General features: G+C 43.5%; 1 protein-coding gene across 1 annotated transcript in view; it reads right to left on the reverse strand.

The window, feature by feature from the left end:
* Window positions 1–16,565, reverse strand: part of vsx2 (visual system homeobox 2) — a 61,068-nt gene extending 44,503 nt beyond the window's left edge. The window contains exon 1 of the mRNA XM_073037787.1: window positions 16,108–16,565. Within this exon, the coding sequence (XP_072893888.1) occupies window positions 16,108–16,525 (418 nt within the window). The 5' untranslated portion in view covers window positions 16,526–16,565. The remainder of the gene's footprint in view (window positions 1–16,107) is intronic.
* Between the last annotated feature and the right edge of the window lie 4,941 nt (window positions 16,566–21,506).

Genomic DNA, 21,506 nt, shown 5'->3' on the forward strand with positions numbered 1-21,506 from the left:
ATCCCCAATGTATTTGCCTCTACCACCACCCATGGCAGCACCCATCGCTTTCCGATAAAAAAAAACTACCTCTGACTTTCTTCCAATCATCTTAAAATTATGCTCTCTCATATTAACCATTTCCATCCTGGGAAAAGCTGTGGTTGTCTACTCTATCTGTGGCTCTTATCATATTATATTTTTAAAGGTGGCTAAGAAGCGACTTAGAGAAAGAGTTAGTTCCAAAGTTCAGAGTGAAAGCAGCTGAAGATAGGACAGTCAATAGAGTGCTGATTAAAATCAGGGACACTCAGAAAACTAGTAATGGATTATGTTCAAAATCAGATTAGTTTACTGTCATCACGCACAAAACGCTGGGGTAACTCTGCAGGTCAGGCAGCACCTATGGAAATGAAAAAACAGTCGACACCTTGGGCCGAGACCCTTGATCAAAACTGGAAAGGAAAGGGTAAGAAGCTGGGAGGTGTCAGGTAGAAAAGGTTAAGGGCTGAAGAAAAATGAATCCGATCGGATAGGAGAGTGGACCGTGGGAGAAAGGGAAAGAGGAGCAGTGCCAGTGGAATGTGATGGCCAGGTGAGGAGTAGAGGGGAGCCAGAGTAAGGAGAATTAGATGGGGGGGGGGGGGGGGAAGAAAAATTACCGGAAGTTGGAGAGATCAATATTCATGCCAGTAGGTTGGAGGCTACCTAGACAGAAACTGAGGTGCTACTCTTCCAACCTGAGTTGTGACCTCATTGTGGCAGCAGTACTGTCTTATGCACCAGGATACAATGAAATTCCTTGCTGGCATGAGACTCGCAGAGTAAATACTGCACATGGCTGTAATAAATACAACAATAATACAGCAAATGTAATGCAATTGTGCAAATTATAGTAGAATTAAATTAATTTTATTTCTTACATCCTTCATATATGAGGAATAAAAATCTTCATGTTACGTCTCCATCTGAATGTGCAATGTGCAATCATAGTAATTTATAATAATTTATAATAAATAGAACAGTCAATGTAACATAGAAATACACTCAAATCAGCATGAGTTAATCAGTCTGATGGCCTGGTGGAAGAAGCTGTCCTGGAGCCTGTTGGTCCTGGCTCTTATGCTGCGGTACCACTTCCCGGATGGCAACAGCTGGAATAGATTGTGATTGGGGTGACTCAGGTCCCCAATGATCCTTCGGGCCCTTTTTTCACACCTGTCTTTGCAAATGCCCTGAATCATGGGAAATTCACAACTACAGATGTGCTGGGCTGTCTGTACCACTCTCTGCAGTGTCCTGCGATTGAGGGAGGTACAGTTCCCATACCAGCAGTGATGCAGCCACTCAGGATGCTTTCAATTGTGCCCCTGTAGAAAGTCCTTAGGACATGGGGGCCCATACCAAACTTCCTCAACCATCCGAGGTGAAAGAGGCACTGTTGTACCTTTTACACCACACAACCAGAGTGTATAGACCTCGTTTATGGTATAGTATAATATAGTGCAAATTATGGTAAAATAGTGCAAAGTACAGTGGTACAAACAGAGATAGTGCAAAAAGTGACAAGAATGGAAGAGGCATAATTAAGAGTCCAAGAACATGGTAGCACCACCTGGATGGAAATATGAAAGAGGAGATAGGTTCGGAAGTCTTTTCTTTCTCCCCTCTCAGAGATTCAATTTTAAATTTAATGTTGGGAAAAAATATATAGAATTAACATTTTAAGTCAAAGTTTGTCAACTATAATGGTTCACTTGTGCATAACTTAAATATCATTTATTTTTACTAATTCATTTGTAGGATGTGAGCCTCACTTCCAAAACCAGCATTTATTGTCCAAGTCTACGTTGCCCTGAAACGAGCAGGGACAGTCAGTGATAGTCTGGTCTGGAGAGACATCTAGCTGAGCTAGATACTAGAGGAACTCTGCAGGTCAGGCAGCATCTGTGGAGGAAAATGCAGAGCTGACATGATGAGCTGCGATCCTTCATCTAGTAGATTTCCATCTGATGAAGATTAGTACACCAGAATGTCTTTCCCACAATCCAATGGTTTCATGCTCAGAATTATTGTTTTATTTGAAAAAGAATTCCAGATACTGTATATTTACTGTAATTACATGAATTTAAATTTTCCAGAGACTGTGGGTGGGTCTCTCATATCCAGATTTATTCATCATATGTACATCAAAACACACAGGGAAATACATTCACAACCAACATAACCAAGGATGTGCTGGGGGCAGCCTGCAAGGGTCACTACACATTCCAGTGTGGCAGACACATTGACTTTGAGTCAATGGTCCAAAGTTTTGGTGGCCATCCCAGTACTTTGACCATGAAACCAGTTCAATTGCAACTAAAATGTAAAATCGCAGTGTCATTTTCTCCTGATGTCCCCACATGGAAAATAGATTAGTGGGTGAAAGATATCTATTTTCAACAATAAGCATTATTCTGACTACATCCATCACTAGTAATGGAACCGTTACCAGTTATCTAGGAACCATTGAACCACTAGTAATGATTTTATTTCAATAAGATATATCTTCTAATTTAATATTTTGCCCTTCCAAAGCTGAGAAGCTTTGTGGATGGTACACAGGGACAAAGATGGGGAGGACCTCGGATCTGAAGCACTAATTCTGCCCTTCTCCCCACAGATGCAGCCTGGCCTGCTGAGCATTCCCAGCAATTTCTGATTTCTGGCATCTGCTGCTTTTTAAAAATTTTCACTGAACTATTTAGAATGTAATACAGCATCGGCTCACAGGCTCTTGATTGATATGGTCATCAAAGGTTACTGAGACAGTAGGGTTGAGAAGGAAAATGTATCAGCTATGATCAAATGGCAGAGCAGAGTCAAAAGGCTGAATGGCCTATTTCTGCTTCTATGTCTTAAGGTCTTATGGCTTAATATTCAGAACCTTACACTTTATGGTTTTCTTTATTATAAAATGTGAATGTAACTAACAAAGGCATCAGTTTTGGCCATTTCTAATTGCTCTTGGGATCTGTTCAGTCCTCCTGATGGAAATCCAGTCCCACAGTTATTGGAATAAGTTCCAAGATTGAGACCAACCTGGATGAAGGAACAGTGGTATATTTCCAAGACAGGATGTTGTGGAAGGGCTGAAGCTGGTGGGCTTATTGAATATGAAAGCCTGTTCCTAAAACTGTTTCAGAAATTGACTTCTCCGTGGAGGACAGGTAAAAAGCCCAGTCACGCATTGCTGACTATTTCCTCTGTCCAATGTTAGAACTGCAGACTGTCAGCAAGAAAATCTTTGGGGCAAGGAGTGAATTTGTTGCACTGGAATTACGGGATCAAGAAGTCAGGGTCTCTAACTGAGCTTGCTATGTTGTCACCAGAGTGTGTAGCGACACTTGCTGGCTGCCTCCAACACATCCTTAGGTTGAATTGGTTGTTAATGCAAACGTCACATTTCAGTGTCAGTTTTGTTGTACGTGTGATAAATAAATCCAATTCTGAATCTGGTTCTGATTCTGACTGGTCTTTAATTCCACTGATACAATCACGGCAATCAATGCTACTCAATTGGTCCTCGCCTCCCTCAGTATGAAGTGAGATAAGTCCCAAACTGCTAAATGTTTGCAAAGAAGACACCAGAAGTTGTCGAAAGCCTGCTCTTATATGACTAAAAATCACATTCCAATTTGTAAATGGCCGTTTCCAAAAACTCCCTCCTGGAAATCACTGTAAGGCTATTAAAACAAATACTTCAGGCCATCTTAAGTTTCTTCCCCTAGGTAGATAATAGAAGAGTCGTAGAGTCATTGAACACTGCAGAACAGAAAAAGGCCCTTCGACCCATCTAGTCTGTTCTGAGCTATCAATCTGCCGAGACCCATTGACCTGTACCCAGACCATAGCCCTCCACACCCTCCCCATCCACCGTACCTATCCAAAATACTCTTACATGTTTAAATTCAACCTGCATCCACCACTTCCACTGGCTGCTATCTGATCAATCATTCTAGTTACCCACCCCCATCTGTCCAATGCCTCAGTCACTGAATTCCACTGTAAACATTTGAAACCACTTTTTATAATGCTGTCTACATTGTAAATACATGTTGTATTTACGAATTTATGCACATTTTGTTCCATATCCATCCTTGAACTCTGGCTTTATTTTTATGTAATTTTCTATTTTTTTAACACTTAATTTAAAAAAAATAATTCTTAAAGATACAGCGTGGAGCATTCCCTTCCGTCCCAATGAGCAGCACCACCCAGCAGCACACCTATTTAACTCTAGCCTAATCACAGGACAATTTACAATGACCAGTTAACCTACTAACCAGTACATCTTTGGATTGTGGGAGGAAATCACACATTCACTTATACAAATTTCTTACAGACGGTGCCTGAATTGAACTCTGAACTCTGATGCCCAGAGCTGTAGCTGTGTCATGTTAATCACTATGCTACCATGGTGCCCTTTGTTTTAATTTAACAACTTTAAGTGTTGAGCGCTAACATTTTGCTGTATATGGCACCAATACACCACAGCAAATTCCTAATATATGTAAATATATACGGCCAATAAAGTTGATCTGTAATCCTTGATCCAAATAATTTGCATTTCCCAGTCCCAAAATGTCCTAACTGCAGTATCTCTGACAGTCCCAAATGAAATCTAAATTAATCCCAATGATTCATACTCTCGCCAAAAGTTGCATGATCCCATTCCAAATGTCCAAAATATTGTGCATCCTAAATTTACTTTTACTACTCAAAATGCCACAAGTGATTGTCCCTACACTCCAATAAACTTTCCGAAGGACTCCGATGTTTGTCCAAATGCACTCTGTTCCAAAATGCCTCAAATACTGTATCCCAAAATGTTATTCTCTGAAGGGTTTTTAAAGAATAAATCCATCGTTCTACTTAATTCATCAGGACAGATGGAGCTGTTTAGAGAGCTCATCAGAGGAGATTAACTCCGGATAGAGTAAGCATTAAGGGTAAGGCGATTTATGTTTATCGTGGGGCGAAGGAGCCAAGAATGGGTCTTGATGGAATTATTAAGTGGAGAAATCGGATTACACCAAGAGGTAGAAAAAAACGCAACACACGCATTATACGTGACCACAGACTTCAGCAGAGTGCATTTAATGGGATGGAGAGCCTGTTTCTGTTTCAAACACCTTGATCCAATTACCAAGAAATCAAACCACGCCCGCGACACTTTCTCTGGAAGCTCACTCCCAGTTCAAGGGGGTGTGGCCAGAAATGTTCCATTGAATGTTTTGTTCTGGCGTTTTCCTGACGGACAGTAGTGCTGGGTGGGGGGGGGGGGGGGGAGTCGGGAGAGTACGGATTCAGGACTTCTCACTGAGTTTCGTCTGTCCGTGAGGAGTTCCCCATAAGCAAGCCGCCCTCACCTTGACAGTCTGTGAGGAGAGTCATTGGTACCCTCGAGCGACCCAGTAGGCCGGCGTTCCCGCCACTTCTTCCTTGTATTTGTAATCCCAGTGCCAGCATTTCCCCTGACACCTCGCCTAACCCTGCCCTGCCCTGGCAAACATCTGCCGGTTGGTTGACTGAAATATGCCAAGATATATCCCAGGGATTGTCTCCAGGTAACTTTGAGGGTATAGCTGAGTCTTTAGCTAAAGCTCATTGGGATATCACCTCGATCTGGGCAAATCCTAGTTTCCACCTGTCTTTGGAAAGAACATGGAGGATCCCAGAGACTGTTGAAGATGCCTTACGGTCAAGTTGTCTGTTTGGATTTAAACTGGGTTGTGCATAGAAGACAGAGGGTAGTGGTTAAAGAGATTTATTGGAGCTGGAGGTCTGTAATTTGTGGAATTTCAGAGTGATTTGTGCTGGGACCTCTCTGTTTGTGATGTATATAAATGACCAGGATGAAAATGTAGATGGGTGGGATTTGTGGTTGATATCAAGATTGGTGGATAGTATAGAAGACTGGTAAAGAATTCAGCGTGATATAGATCAGTTGCAGATGTGGGCTGGGAAATGGCAGATGGAGTTTAACCCAGATAAATGTGGGGTGTTGTACCTTGGTAGGGAAAACGCAAGGAGACAGTACACGGTTAAGGGCAAGATCCTTAACAGTGTTGCTGAGCAGAGAGATCTTGGGATCATAGCTCCTTGAAAGTGGCTACATGGGTCGATAAGGTGGTTAAGAAGGCTGATGGAATGCTTGATTTTATGAGTGGAGACATTGAGTTCAGAAGCCAAGAGGCCGTGTTGCAACTTTATAAAACACTGGTTAGGCCACATCTGGAGTATTGCATAGTAGTCAGCCCACTACAGGAAGGCTGTTGAGGCTTTGCAGAGGGTGTAGAAGAGGGTTACCAGGATTTTGCCTGGATTAGAGGGCATGTGCTATCAGGAGAGCTGAATAAGTGGGTTATTTTCTCTGGAGGGCTGGTTGAGGGCAGACCTGATAGATTTACAAGATTATGAAGGGCATAGAAAGAACAGACAGAGAGTATCTGTTTCCCGGGTTGAGATGTCTATTACTAGATGGCATGCATTGAAGGTGAAAAGGGTAGGTTCAAGGGGGATGTGAGGGGTAAGTTTTTTACTCAGAATAGTGGATGCCTGGAATGTTGGTAGCGGCAAATAAATTAGAGGCTTTGAAGAGACGTTTGGATAGAAGTATAGATGTGAGGAAGATGGAGGGATAGGGCCATGGTGTAGGTAGGAGGAATTAGTATTGGGTGTTTCTGATTTGCTTTTTAGCTGATTCGGCACAATACTGTGGGCCGAATGGCCTGTTCTGTGCTGTACTGTTCTATATTCTAAGTTGTACATTTCCGCATTGGTTAAGCTGGAGCTACCAGTCAGGTTTAAATTCATGATCTGCGCACACGATTGTAACCGAGGTTGTTACAGTGATGTGAAAAAGGAAGGGGCGGCCCGGCCTTTCTATCTGGCTAACGGTTTAACGCCATCTTGTTTTACCTCAGCACCAACTTAAGGCGCTAACCTCAACTATCGGCAGATTTATCCTCTCTTCTTGAACATGTTTAGAGCACGCACACATACACGCGCGCACAAAAATTATGGCGAGAAAATTCCAAGGATACAAATCGCTGTGCGTGGAGTCATTTACTCTCTCGGTTCTGTCCTGAACGGCCGACATCTAATCTTGAGACGGCCAGGGGCGATCACCTATTTCTTCCGATCTAGAACATAGGTCAATGGTGTGTTTGACCTTTCCTGGGAGGATAAACTCATTACCTTGGGAATCGATCTGGGGTGATATCCCCACGTTCCTCGACACCAGGCATGTCCTCCAATACACCGGTGCGATATCGTATTAGACTCCAACTGTCCCTAAGCGCTCAGTCCTTTTTTGTTAATCCCACCGCTCCCTGGTGGGTCACTTATTCCTTTACACGGGCCACTGCACAGGATCGGGAAAAGCTGCAGAGGTCTGCAAACTCAGCCAGCTCCATCATGGCCGCTGGCCTCCCGAGCAGCGACGACGTCCTGAACAGGCGCTGCCTCGAAAAGGCGAGATCCTCATCACGCAAGGCCGGGCCTTCTCGTTGCTGCCATCAAGGGAAACGTACCCGCAGTCAATGTTTTAGCAACGGATTCGTTCCCTCTGCCATCAAATTTCAGAAAGGACAATGAACTAACCCATGAACACCATCTCACTTTTGTTGTTCTCCTTTTGCACTACTTACTTAATTTAAAGTATACATTTAATATATACAGTTTTGCAACTTACAGTATTTTTATTATTGCACTGTACTGCTGCCGCGAAACAACAAATTTCACAACATGATATTAAACTAGATTCTGATTCTGCTTGTCTCTGTATTGCTCTTATTTAAGTCAAAGACGAGCTGATTTTTATTAAACTGTAAGACACGTTACGGGAGTCTGTGTATCTTTGACCTTGCTGTTGAACGAGTTACACACGTCCATTCTCCTCATTCACACTGTCAACTTTATTCATGCCCAGTTTTACTAATCCTTTCCAGCCTAATCATGATAGAGGGTGCTGTTCCTCAGCACAAGTGCAGCAACCGCTGGGTTTTTTTTTAAAGCAAACGTTAATTAAGTGTTCTTTTTAAGCCAATCACCTCTAATGGGGCATAGGCCGCCCGCAGCAGCTCGGCAGAATTTTCCGTTTTGGGCCCTTCATTCAAGTTGTCCACGGGTGTAGCCATTTTCAAGGTTGCGTGGCCAGATGTTCTCCGGCCGGCAGCTCTTCCGCTTTCCCTGGGGATTGCACGTTAGTGCTGGCCTGGTAATGTTTACTCAGCGTGTTCCAATGACGGCTGTCCTGGATGATAGAGGGATGATCGGCCCCATGCTTTCATCACACGGCATTCAGGCGAAGATCCGTCTTCTCCCAGGGATGAGGTCTCTGCAGCTTCTATCTGTCGCCCTGAGTTTTACGGGATAGGGCTGCTAGCCCCATGCCCAGCTCTCCTCCTTTCGCAGCAGAATCTCTTGTGTTTATGTGCCTGATTCCCGAAAGTGGCAAGGTATGTTGAGGGAGTGGTCAGTAAAGCACGTGTGAGCCTAGTGGAAAAGTAGGGAGGTGGTGTTGACTGGCCGCATGGCGGCCTGGTTTGAAAACAGCGGTGCCGTTGAACGGAAAATAATGCAAAAGGAAATGGATTTGGCCCAGTACATCACAGGTAACTCCCTCCCAACCATTGAGCACATCAACATGAAATGCTGCCGAAGGAAAGCAGCATCCATCGTCAGAGATCCTCACCACCCAGGCCTTGCTCTTTTCACAAGAGCCCTCGGGACTCGCACCACCAGGTTCCAGAACAGTTACCATCAACCATCAGGCTCTTGGGCAAAGGGAATAATCATACTCACCTGCGCATCCATTGAGATAGTCCCACCACCAGTAATCTCATTTTAAGGACTCTTTATCTTGTTGTTTCGTATTCTCGTTATTTATTGCAACTCACTTATGTTCGTGTTTGCGGGGTTTGTTGTCGCCTTCACTTTATGTGATCTCTCATCGATCCTGTTATAGTTACTGTTCCATTGCTGAGTATGCCCGCAGGAACATGAATCTCGGGGTTTATGTAGTGACATATGTGTACTTACATAATAAGATTTACTTTGAACTTTAAACATTGAATAGGGCACACTGGACAAACAATTCTGGTTACCTCTCTTCGAAAAGGGGTGAGAACATCCTTTAGAAGCCGCCGGGAAGACCTACAAGAACAGCTTCAGAGACGAAGGTTTTCAGCAGTGAGATGGGACTGCAGAACCCGAGGCCATTCTCCTGGGAGCAAAAATTAGAGAGGAGATGACTGGGAGACATAAGAGACTGTAGATGCTAGAGTCTAGACTAACGGAACAATCTGTCGGATTAACTCCGTTTGGGTCGGGTAGCATCTGTGGGGGGGGGGGTGGGGAGATGCGGGGAACTGTCAACGTTTCGGGCCGTCGTGATCATGATCGGTGTACGGGAGTAGAGAGAGAGGGAGAGGGAAACTGGCATTCAGGTACCCAGGGGTGCAACTTTGAAGTCTTACAGAAACTGGGAGTTTGTTTCGCTTTGATGGCACGCTGCGTGGAAATAGAACCAAGCAGGGCTTGCAAATGGCCGTTGGAAACGTCCTCAGGGAGATAATTGGCGAGGTGGTGGGGAGGCTGGGACAGAAGGGCTTGCTCCGTTCGGACCCGCTGTACACCAGGTTGGCAGCCTGGCCTGTGTGTGCCATTATGATCCTAATACCTTAATTCCCATTACTACATATACATTTTGTACTTTCCTACTAATCCTTTGGTATCTCTGCTGACGTTTATCGCTTTAATACCGGTTATCGGGAGTAACGGATTTTGTCTGTGACCCTTTCATCGCCAGCTGTATCCCTTCGGTTTTTCCGCAGACGTGTTCGTTCCGGAAAAATTCTCCGATGCTTTTAAATAACGCCGATATGATTCTGCGTCCTCTGACGCCTTGAAGCCTGAAAACGCTGCCGATACGCCCTTATTGCAGAGCAGCCAGTACTTTTGACCTTCACAGGTTATTGGGACAGGAGGGGAATAAACAGTCTGCGTTTCTTTAGGACTATCCGTCATCAGCGCTACCGCCCCATTAACCTCCAATGCTGGATCTCGAAACGTCGACTCTTTATTACCCTCCATAGCTGCTGCCTGACTTGCTGAGTTTCTCTAGCATTTCGTGTGTGTTGCTCTGGATTTCCAGCATCCACAGTGTCTCCTGTGTTTATTACTTTCGACCTTCCTTCCAGTGCGAATCCTGAACTCCAGCGTTAAATAAGCCTGTATGTTGCTTCGTTCGGGACCTGCGCCCTCAGCTCCACCGTGAAGTGTAGTGGTCGATCTCGACCCCCCCCCCCCCGTGCCATCCAGAGGCTGACCCATTCCTCCACCCCCATCCCAATGGCGCCAATACTTGAATACAAAGGCGATATTCTGGAAACTAAAAGGAACGGAAACGAAATAGGTCAAGGCTTTCAAGGAAATAGAACAATATGAGACCATAAGGTATAGAATTATCCCATTTGGCCCATCGAGTCTGCTCCGCCATTTCAACATGGATGATCCATTTATCCTCTCAGCCCCAATCTCCTGCTTCCCCCCATATCCCTACATGCCCTGACCGATCAAGAGTAACACAAGAACAGGCCCTTGGGGCCACAGTGTTGTGTCGAACCAACTGAATTGGTAATCAAATGGCCATCTAAACTAATCTCTTCTGCCTACATCGTTAACAAGCAAAGTGTTTGCGGTCGCTTCCAGCGGAGAGCCAAACTGAGCCGCGTGTCCGCGACCCGCCAAGGCCAGAGATTCACAGGATTCAAAGGATCCGATAGAGGGAAGCGAGAGAGTGAACAAACTTCCTTCCCCCGTCTCTGTCCACATTTATAAGGCGCAGGCCCATTTAACTCGGCTTGGAGTTCTCATTCTTTGATGCAGAGATGGTGATCTAACCGCCCCACCAGGTAAGGTACATGTACAGAAACAGGGTAGATCTCTCAACAAATCTGGTAAAGGCAGATACATTATGGACGTTTAAGAATCTCTTAGATGGGCACGTGGATAATAGAAAGGGTTAGACTGGTCTCAGAGTAGGTTATGAGGTCGGCAAGATATCGTGGTCGGCAGGGTCTGCTACTCTATGGTGGTCTGTGGTCTATGTTCTAATCATCCATTGCATGTCGATATACATTACCAACGGACAACATCATGAAAGTATACTTGCTGTCAACGTTTAATTCCACCCAACTATATTTTAACTCAGGGTTTCCCAACCTTTTATATGCATGGACCTCTGCCATTAACCGAGGAGTCCGTGTACCCCAGATTGGGAACCCCTGTCTCAATGTCCACTATATCCCCTCTCCCTTTTTCTGCTCTGGTACCACTCCCCAACCCTTTCTCACTACATCGGCGTTCCCTCCCGCACTCAACGCCAAGATCGTCAATTTCATGGCCTTGGCCACTGTCTTCCGCCCGGCCCTGAAATTCATTTGCGCCATATCCAACTTTTCTTGGCCCTTTCTTGATCTCTCGCTAGCTCTTGCCCCGCTCCTCTCTCCCTCACTTTTTTTTTACACTGGCTATCTCCCCTCTACACTCTCTGTCCAGATGAAGGGTCTCGACCCCAAAACGGCGACAGACCATTTCCCTCCACAGATGCTGACTGCCCCGCTGAGTTTCTCCAGCTTTTTGCTCTGTATCCCGGCATCTGCAGTGTGGTGTGTCTATAAGACCATAGGACATGGCTGCAGCATTAGGCCATTCAGTCCATCGAGTCTGCTCCGCCATTTCATCATGCTAATTTACTATCCCTCTCAACTCCATTCCGCTGCCTTCTCCCCGTAACTTTGACGCCCTTACTAATCAAGAACCTGTCCACTTCGCTTTAAATATATCAATGATTCGCCTTTTAGGATAAAAATTAATCCAATAAACCCAGAATTATGCGCTGCTAAAAGCACTCAGCAGGCAGTATGAGAAGGTGCTACATCAATCTCTGTGCAGTATGACAGTGAACATGCGGGATACTCTATATTTTAATCCCAGTACCCAAAAGCGCCTTTAGCGTCCACCATTTTCTACACTTCTACACACCTGGTATTTATACAATTCAAATTCATGCAGCATCTTATATGAGTCCAAATTGACCCAGCGTGTTACCGAGACGATAACGCGTGTGCGTACTGTCTAAAACAGAAACAAGATAGTACGGAAACAATCAGCGGGCCAAGTAGCATCGGTGGAAAGAGAGAAAGGGGATTACATAGAAAGGGGATTACTCTAAATAAAAGTAAAAAAATACGTGGATACTGGGAATCTGAAATAAAAACACAAAACGCTGGAAACACTCAGCAGGTCAGACAGCATCTGCGGAGAGCAAAAAACAATAGGCCTCCTCTATTATTTGAATCATTTCCCGCTCAAAATTCCTCTCATCAACAAGCCCGGACCATGCTCATGTATTTTTGCTTCTTGTCTATTGAGGCATAGTGGGCAAAGTCCTCGCATCCAGCTTCATGTCTCCCAATACCCTACTCAATCTAACTCTGCACTCGCTCCCAGCCAATACACCTCTTCGCAGGCCGTCCTCTCGGATCGTCTCTATGTCCGGAATGTACTCGGAAGCAGTCATCAGAGCCGATTAATACCCCGAGCCACAATGTACATTTTCAATAATCTCTTACAATACACCTCCTCCGCTGCACACACCGTGTTTGTTTTCAATTTAATTCCTGATTCGGTCTAACGCACAATTGCGCAGAGTCTCTGGGTATTTAGCAGCATTAATACTGGTCTTCAGCGGCCACCGCGATCCAATTTCTGAACGGCAACCAAATGGCACTCAATAGGCGCACATATATCTGTTCGAACAAAGGACATACAGCACAGTACAGGCCTTTCTGCCCGCCATGTTATGCCGACCTTTAAGCCAATCTGTTGCTACTGGAATTTGACCATGTTCTACAGAGACGCGCGTTCACTCTGTCAATACCCGTTCCTTCTGCCGGGGGTCCAGAGTGAGCCAGACTGCCACTCCGCATCTCTGCCCATTGGTAACGGCCTGGAATCCGCGGGGGCTCTCTGTGCTCTCGAGGTGGTACCCAGCACACGGCCACACTTGGCTTTCGCTGCTGCGTGGTCAAAGAGCGATCCATCAGAAACCGTTTAAACGATGTGCTTTCATCAAGATGAACCCAAATTGACGTCCAGTTATCTCTTCCTGTGAGATGCCCTATGCAATCTGACGCAGTTCATTTTTACATATACAACATACATTATTGTATATGTAAATTACAATAATTTATAATTGATATTACATATGTAATTTACATGTATTTACACAAAAATAATCTATTCCAGAAACAGTGCTGTCCATATAATTATCAATTTGTACGCTACATGGAGTTATCCCATAAAATCTGAACGTCGCGCAGTCACTTGCAATTTTGCAATCAGTGCTATATAATCAACAGATGTAACCACTAGACGAAATGAGAGGGGGCTGTTTGTTTTTTGTTCGTATTCCCATTGCCCTGGCCTAAACTTGCCTAATTTTCCATTAATTTATTTTATTATTCTACCTTTGCCACACAGGGGTGACTAGTCCCTCAGAAATGTCAATAGCACTTAAACCCCGTACATGGCATATTCTCCGCAGGCCTCCTGTCATTGTTAAACGTAATGCCTGTGGTCCCATGGAATATTTTCTTCATGCCATTCTACACGTAAAGTCTCCGAACTTTATGTCTCTTTCCAATGCGCTTTTATACAGTGCGTGACCTATAGAATTTTACACGTAAGCTATATTAAGTATCCTATATAGTATATTAAGTATCATGTATTTATAAAGCAGCACACACAAAATGCTGGAGGAACTCAACAGGTCAGACAGCATTTATGGAAATAAATAAATAGTCGACGTTTCGGGCCGAGACCCTTCTTCAAGACAATGTTTGTGGTGTGTGTGTATGTATATATATTTTTTTACACACAATGCTCTTGTCCTAACATTACAAAGTTTATGAAATAAAGTAAAAAATGCGAAAATGCTGCAAGTACCATCTGCCTATATTTAATGATACATGCAGTTGTACAACTCGCTAAGCTGCATATAGCTACTCACTCACTTTGGCTGTTCAGTAGAGCCACGGATATCATTCATTTGATAGAACTCTCTGCGTTTGTATTATATACATTAACAGTATCCAGAATCACACACAGCACGTTAAACCCAGTATCAAGCATAATCGGGTAACCGCATACAAGCTCATGTCCATGACTCGACGCATTATTTTGAAAATATATGCAATACTATGATGTTCATTGTTGATCCATTACAATTACATAAACATGCTTTTACAACCCAAACATAATGTACAACCCAATCCTACACAATCTGTATTCTGTATGATGTTATACACCCACAAATTCCCTATAACCTTGCCCAATCAGTAAACCTATACAAGCAACATTCTCCACGTATCTAACACGCTGCATCTCTATAATCTCGTTGATATGTGTGTGTCCACGTGAACGTTATAACAGCCAGTGAATATTATAATTTATGTTCACTGAATGGTTCAGTTTCGAGAATCACAATGAGACCATAACGTCCCAAAGTGCAATCACTAATTACCTGCACTGACTATTCATAACTATTCACTGGCAAATTTTGAGGAATTTATAGCTAAATGAAAGAGGCAGAATTCAGAAGTAGATTCTGAACTATCAGCTTCAGAAAGTGGCCCCAGTAGCAGAACCCGCGAACCTCTCATCCCCTCACAGAAGAACGTCAACAACTAGATTTAACAGGCTCCCATGTAGTCCATATTAATATAAACAAATTGTTATTCTACAAATTGCGCAATATTGTGCGTAAGGCCGAATTCTGTAAACACCAATAATTATTTTCGCAGACCTAACCTTTATAAGTTGTGGAATGGTTACTTTATGTTTACAATTTATGAAAGCACTCCAGTATTCCAACAGCAACCTTCTGTTATTCGCCAAGGTTTATGAGGCAGAATCGTGGTTCTACTTGATGTACCAATTCTCTTGAATAAATTGATTATCCTTTTAACATTGTCTTGCCTCGAAATCAAAACGAAACGTAAATATATATTGATTTTCCTGTGTATTCTGATAAAAATCGGATACTGGTGGACGCGGGACGATATTGTGCTATTATGCTTATATTTAAAAGGAAGCAGAATACTTGAGTGTGTCAGTCGGATTTTACAATTCTCTATACATACCGGAACGAGCCAAGTCAGTAGGACCCGAGTCGCGCTACAGCAGAACAATGCAACATGTCGACGTTACAGGAGGAAGACAGCAAGATTAGACTCAAGGGTAATACGCTAATTTGGAATTCCAACGCATTAAACATTATCTAAATTAAAATAATAGCCCAGTTTCCCTCGGATCATAAAGCGATATCGGCAAACTCTAATACAGCTGCAGTTATAACGAAGCCTCTCTCGCCGTTTGAAACAGAATTGTAAACTTGTTCATTGGCTGTATTCGAAATTACAAAATGCTCGTTATAAGAACTCTAACGATATTCTCGTTTATCCAAAACAAATTTTCAATATATCACAATCATCGCCATTCCTTGTGCAATGACTCCGGCTCGTCTCTAAGCTCATGTCCATGTAACTAAAACAATATCTCCAGTTAAGTAGTTACACAAGACAAAATGCCAACGAATACTTGTTTGTGTCTCCGATTCCAGACTCAGTCCAGTGTGTAAATCTTGCGATTTTAATACCCGGCACAATCGCCTCAACGTGATGTCTTTATATTAAATCTGCTAAAATCGAATTACTCTACAAAGTGACTCTTCAAAAGAAAATATCGTTGTTGCCTATTATAAAACTAAATCTAAATAACATTTCGACGTTTTCAGTATGTAATTAAATTGAAACATAGAGAAGCATAAATTGCTTAGAATCTCCGTGTTTGATGCCTTTAAAGGCAAATATTTATTTAAAATAGCAAGTGATTAAACGGCATTGCATTGAAATTCTTCCTCTGATCTGTGTTAGTTGTAGTGAGTTAGACAGTGTCAGGTTGTCTTGGATGTGCGTGTGTGTATCATGCTGTAAAAAGCGGCTACTTTCTCACCTGAACTGAGCTCCTGACTGGTGTCCAGGTGGATCGCTCCTCGGTGCAGGGGTTGCAGATGACTGGGGAGAGCTGCGTGGACCCCCGGGTGCTCCGACAACACATCCAGGAAGGTCGATTGCCCGTAAAAAGCCGGGAGTCCCGCCGCCCCGACCAGTCCCATACCTGCGGGCGTCAGGACGGTCCTGGCCGACACGAGCTGAGCAGTGGCCGGCAGAGAATCGGCGATCACCCCCGTCGACGCAGGCGGGTCTTTATTCAGTCCAAGAATCTCCTGAATTCCAAAACCCGTGCATCTCGACGAATTCCCCGAAGAAGGAATAGTTTTCGACCGCTCATTATTTAACAGGCTTTGAGATATCGCCGTACTTTTGGACTTGCTAAAATTGTCTGAAACCAGTTCCTTTTTGCCGGTCATTTTAAAAAGTGTTCTGGGTTGGATTTAATGATTTCCTCTCTCTCTCTCTCTCTCTCTCTCTCTCTCTCTGTCTCTCTCTCTCTGTCTCTCCTCTCTCTCTCTCTCTCTCTCCTCTCTCTCTCTCTCTCTCTCTCTCTCTCTCTCTCTCTCTCTCTCTCTCTCTCTCTCTCTCTCGTTTCCCCCTCCCCTCTCCCCTGGTCCCAAGTGCACTCTCCAATGTGGTCTGCTGTGATCCCTTTAGAAATTCCCTATTTATTTAACGGCGCGAGCCTACTGGGGCCGACAGTCCCGACGACCAATCAGCAGCACGGAAACAATTAGGAAATCAGGGAATCTCTCCCTATCTCCTTCCTGGAGAGAGACCCGCTCTCATTTAATCCGTCACACATCGGAAATATTTCCAACCATTCTCCCTGTTCGCATCGTTAACCTCTTTATATAAATTTATGTTTCAGTTTAGACACTTTGCAACAAGTTCCCCGTCTCCTCCCCACACCCAGGGTGCGAGGATGCTGAACTTCTGCCCGACAAGGTGCCGGGTCGCCCTAGTGGATATTTCAACCACTTGTTTGTATTTTGGTTGACCAAGAGGGTCGGGACTGCAAACAAACATCTCAGAGTGGGCTGGATGTTGCGAGGGTGGGGTCAGTGGAATGCGTTGAACTCACAAAATCATTTCATCGATTAGGTGAATTCTGGAGCGGAAGCACCTCGTCGCTGACGATCTGTATTGCACTCAGAGCGGGGGAATTGCGTTTACATCTATCACTGCTGGTTACCGACAAATCATTGACACAGTTTATCAACAACCTGACAGTAAATCTAACGCAACTTTCCTGGAAAGTCGTTACAGATGCATCTGCAGAATCTCTTGTGTGTACCGTTTTCCTCTCTGCCGCTCTTTCCTAGTTATTTGTTTACATATTTGTAATACCCCCTTCCCCCACCACCGCCTCTATTCATTTCTGTCACCGTTCCGCTTCCAAACTCTCTCTCTTCGCCAGGAATCTATCCACGCCGCTTCTCCCCCCTTGCCCATCTGTCCGTATTATAGAACCCTCCGAAAATAATTCTTAATTTGCACCCCCCCTCCAAAAAGCCACATATTCACAGTAAGGGGAAAAATCAACGAGGGATGGAGGCAATCCTTCAGCTGAATTGGAAATGATTTTGTGAAGTTTGGTTAATGGGTGAGAGGCGCAATGGGAACGGGTCGGTGTTAATGTTCTCTAACCGCATTTGGGGACCAGGAGACAACGAACGTGTCTTTACAGACAGACACAATCCTGCTGGAACACCTCTCTTCCTTCTACCTCCGGAGATTTTCCATCGAATCTCGTTTATTCGTTTTATCACTCTCAGGGCCCATATGTATAATATACACACTTTAGCCCGAATTTTGCAGCTGGGAGACCGATTTGCTAAATACATTGCGATTTGCCTTTTCCGATTTGTTTTTGTTTTAAATAGAGCCGGGGTGTTTCTGAGCTTCCGTCTTGTTAATCCGTCCAAATTGATCACCAGTCCCCTCATATTTATTTGTCTGACTGGGTTGCAAAGATGTGTCTTCACGATGCTCTCTGCCGCATCTGTTTAACTGGCATTTCCCCGCGTAAATCGGTAGCAACAATTACAAGCGCCCGGGAGTTATTACGGATTGGTGGTGTTTGGTGATTCGAGTAAAAAGGGGCGCGATTGGATTTGATTTTTAAGCATATTTTTTTAACAGTCTCAAAGAATTATTCGTTAAGCAATGTAGTGTGGAGCATGCTCGGTGTATGGGCTGAAGCTCATCGGATTTATTGGCATGTTTGGCGATATTAGCGAATCCGTGCGGAATGATTATTCTCATGAGCACTGTAAACTGGGAAAACACAGAGGAGCAAACAAAATAACAATTCTCAACGCGGTTAATCTTACATATTTGCATTCGTACGTATCATAATCAGTACTATTATTACTGACTATACTGAGGTTAATACAGTAGTATTATTAATAAATCTACACTAAATAGTGATATGAACATATTTAGATAACTGTTATTGTGAATTAGTGTATCAATCGCTGGCAATTTATCAACTAAAATGCAATAAAATACATATGATTTTATAAATACATTTGGTGTTCTCCGTTTTGTGTCAAAAACTGCGGTTGATATAATGATGACATTCACTTATATTTTAACAAATACATATTGGAATTTACTTGATGTATCTGAAAGTGATTGAATTCGAAGTGAGGAAGAACCCAACATGGCCTGGCTTCCCCGGAGTCGTTCCGTTACCCGACCGTCTAATTTGTGACTCCTTCAACACGCAAGTATACAATCAGAAATCTATAGGAATTATAACATTCGTACTTTCACTGGATCATGTTTTTTTCTTGTGTGTGCCTGCAGAGAATCGTTCCTTCCCAGCCCTTCTGTCTCTAGTAATCAAAGAACTTTAATCCTGACATCAGTTCCACGGGGGAATCATTCTATATCCGATAAACTTTTCATACTAAATGTTTTGAGCAAATCAGCTTACGCTGTAGTAATTTGCTGCAGTCTAGAGAAGGAGGAGAGGGCTTTCTGGTGGATTTGAATATCAAATTATCTGCCTGATATTACATTTGCTTCGTTGGCTGCAGTATACGAACTGCATTCACTCTGAAGGATTGTCTCAGAAAGAACAAATAATCACGGGCTAAAGCCTGTATTAAGCGAGTAATTTCCTATTTGAAAGAATTAAACGGGGTCCTAATCGACACGGGGAAGAGAGCGATGGTTCGCGTAGGCATCAGCGGCAGGGAAGGAAATACTGTTTCTTTATTTTTGAAGGGATCTGTCAATTTTTACACAATAATGCGACTGTGAAAACAAATCAGAGGAAGACAGAGAGAAGATTGGGAAAGGTTAGCAAAACAAAATGGCGGGAAATTGGTGGAAGGAAGATGGAAACGGAAGGGGACAGGGAAGCAGATGATAAAACGAATAGAAATAGGGAAAAAACGGAATAGATAAATAAAAATGAATCATTGAGTTTAAAGAAATGAATGAGACGGAGAGAGATGAGAGACAAAATATCTGTACACACATGGGGTGGGTGTGTTGGTGGCGGGGTGGGGGGGATGATTCTCCTCTTTATGCGATTAGGCCGGATTGAGTGAGATTAAATCCACCATGGTCCCCAGTTTTCTCTAACAGTAATTCTTACTAATCAGCAATTATTACATTATCTCCCATTTTCCTCTCCTACCGTCGGCGGTGGTCAGTTGGTGGCAGGGCGCCCCTTGGATGGATTTATTAAAAGGACCGGTTGTTAATTCCGCGGTGAGGGAAGAATGTTGGAGATGCAAATCGGGGGAAAGGGCGGTAAACAAGGGTCGTACAGAAAAGGATATCAAAATGCGGAGGAAGTCATCAATGGGCAGATGAACAAACAGGAAATAAGAGCAGGTCGAGAGAGGGAAAGTATGTAATCAGGCAATTATTTTCAACGAGGAAGGAATTAAAAAGGTACCAAACATAAATATCAACGATACTTTAACAGAAAACAGACGTAAATAAAATAATAAACATATGTAAATATAAAAAATACAGAGAATGACCGCAAAAATAAAGTAGAATGAGCTGTTAAACTTAATGCACGAAAGAATGAGGAAAATTCTGGGAAATGGGAACAGGAGAAGAGGTTGAAGGAATAGGTATATTTTAAATTGATAACTTCTTGATTAATCGGGACGTTAAAGGTTTCTGGGATACGGCAGGAAAATGGGATTGAGAGGGAAAATAAATCAGCTATGATGGATGGCGGAGCAGAATCGATGGGCCGAATGGCTTAATTCTGCCCCTGTGTCTTATGGTCTTGTGGAGTAGGGGTGACAAGCTTTTCAGAATCTGAATCGAATCAGACTTAATATCGCAGACCCACGTCGTGAAATTCGTTGCTTTGCAGTAGCAGGACAGTGCAATGTATGAAAAACAATAAATTAAAATCCTATATATGTATATAATTAAATTAAATAAAAAGTGCAAAAAGAGAGCAAAAATATCGATGTAATGTTCATAGGCTGGGGTTGGTCTCGGTAGATGTGACAATAATAAACCAGTTCTAATTGCAGTAAGGCCGGTTAGGGAGCGAGGAGTTGGTGTGGGGGCGCCGCTTGAGGTATAAACAGCAGCGACACCGCAAACAGGTGGGCGGCCGCCCGGGCGCCACATGCGACAGACAGTAAATGAATAGAGAACCTCGTGACACGGTGGCCGGGGAGGAGGTCGTTCAGTGTAGCGGATGTCTACACTGCAGTTATCCAAACAACGCCATCGGCAACCACGTCCACCTGCTATAGAACACCCATGTACGTACAGGCACGCAAACGTAGATAAATATATATATATATATATATATATATATAGGAGAACATCTATAGACGTATATGCATACACGTTAATATATATTATATATATATATATATATATATATACCCCCGCAGGCACATTTGCTCATACAAATTTATGCCGAGCACAAATTTCATGCTAGAAATTTCATTTCACACGGGTATGTATGACAATGCACTAATCTGAATTTGAATTACGCATGATATCTGGGCACACATGTTTATACATATAGACGCAGATGCACTGTTACACAAATACGTATAAATACACAAAACACAGACACACAAGATACAGACAGACAGAAGCGCACTCTCACACAGCACACAGATGCACACACACACACACACGGTGCAGCAGAGGATGAAAGGGAAATCTGATCAAAGAAACACCAGTGAAATTCCAATGAAGAGACTGCGCCGACCGTTTACTCGGGGACACAAGGGACTGCAGGGATTCTGGAATTTACGTACAATTTCCAAGGTGCGAGGGTCAAATTGTTCTGAATGCGTCGCCTCCAAGTTTTCATCGCCTACAGTTCACCAACCCCCCCCCCCCCCCACCCCCACGAAGTGGGTTATTGGTGGTAATCACAGGGTTAAC

The sequence above is a fragment of the Hemitrygon akajei genome, chromosome 3, assembly GCF_048418815.1.
Source record: "Hemitrygon akajei chromosome 3, sHemAka1.3, whole genome shotgun sequence".
In the NCBI taxonomy this organism is placed as follows: domain Eukaryota; kingdom Metazoa; phylum Chordata; class Chondrichthyes; order Myliobatiformes; family Dasyatidae; genus Hemitrygon; species Hemitrygon akajei.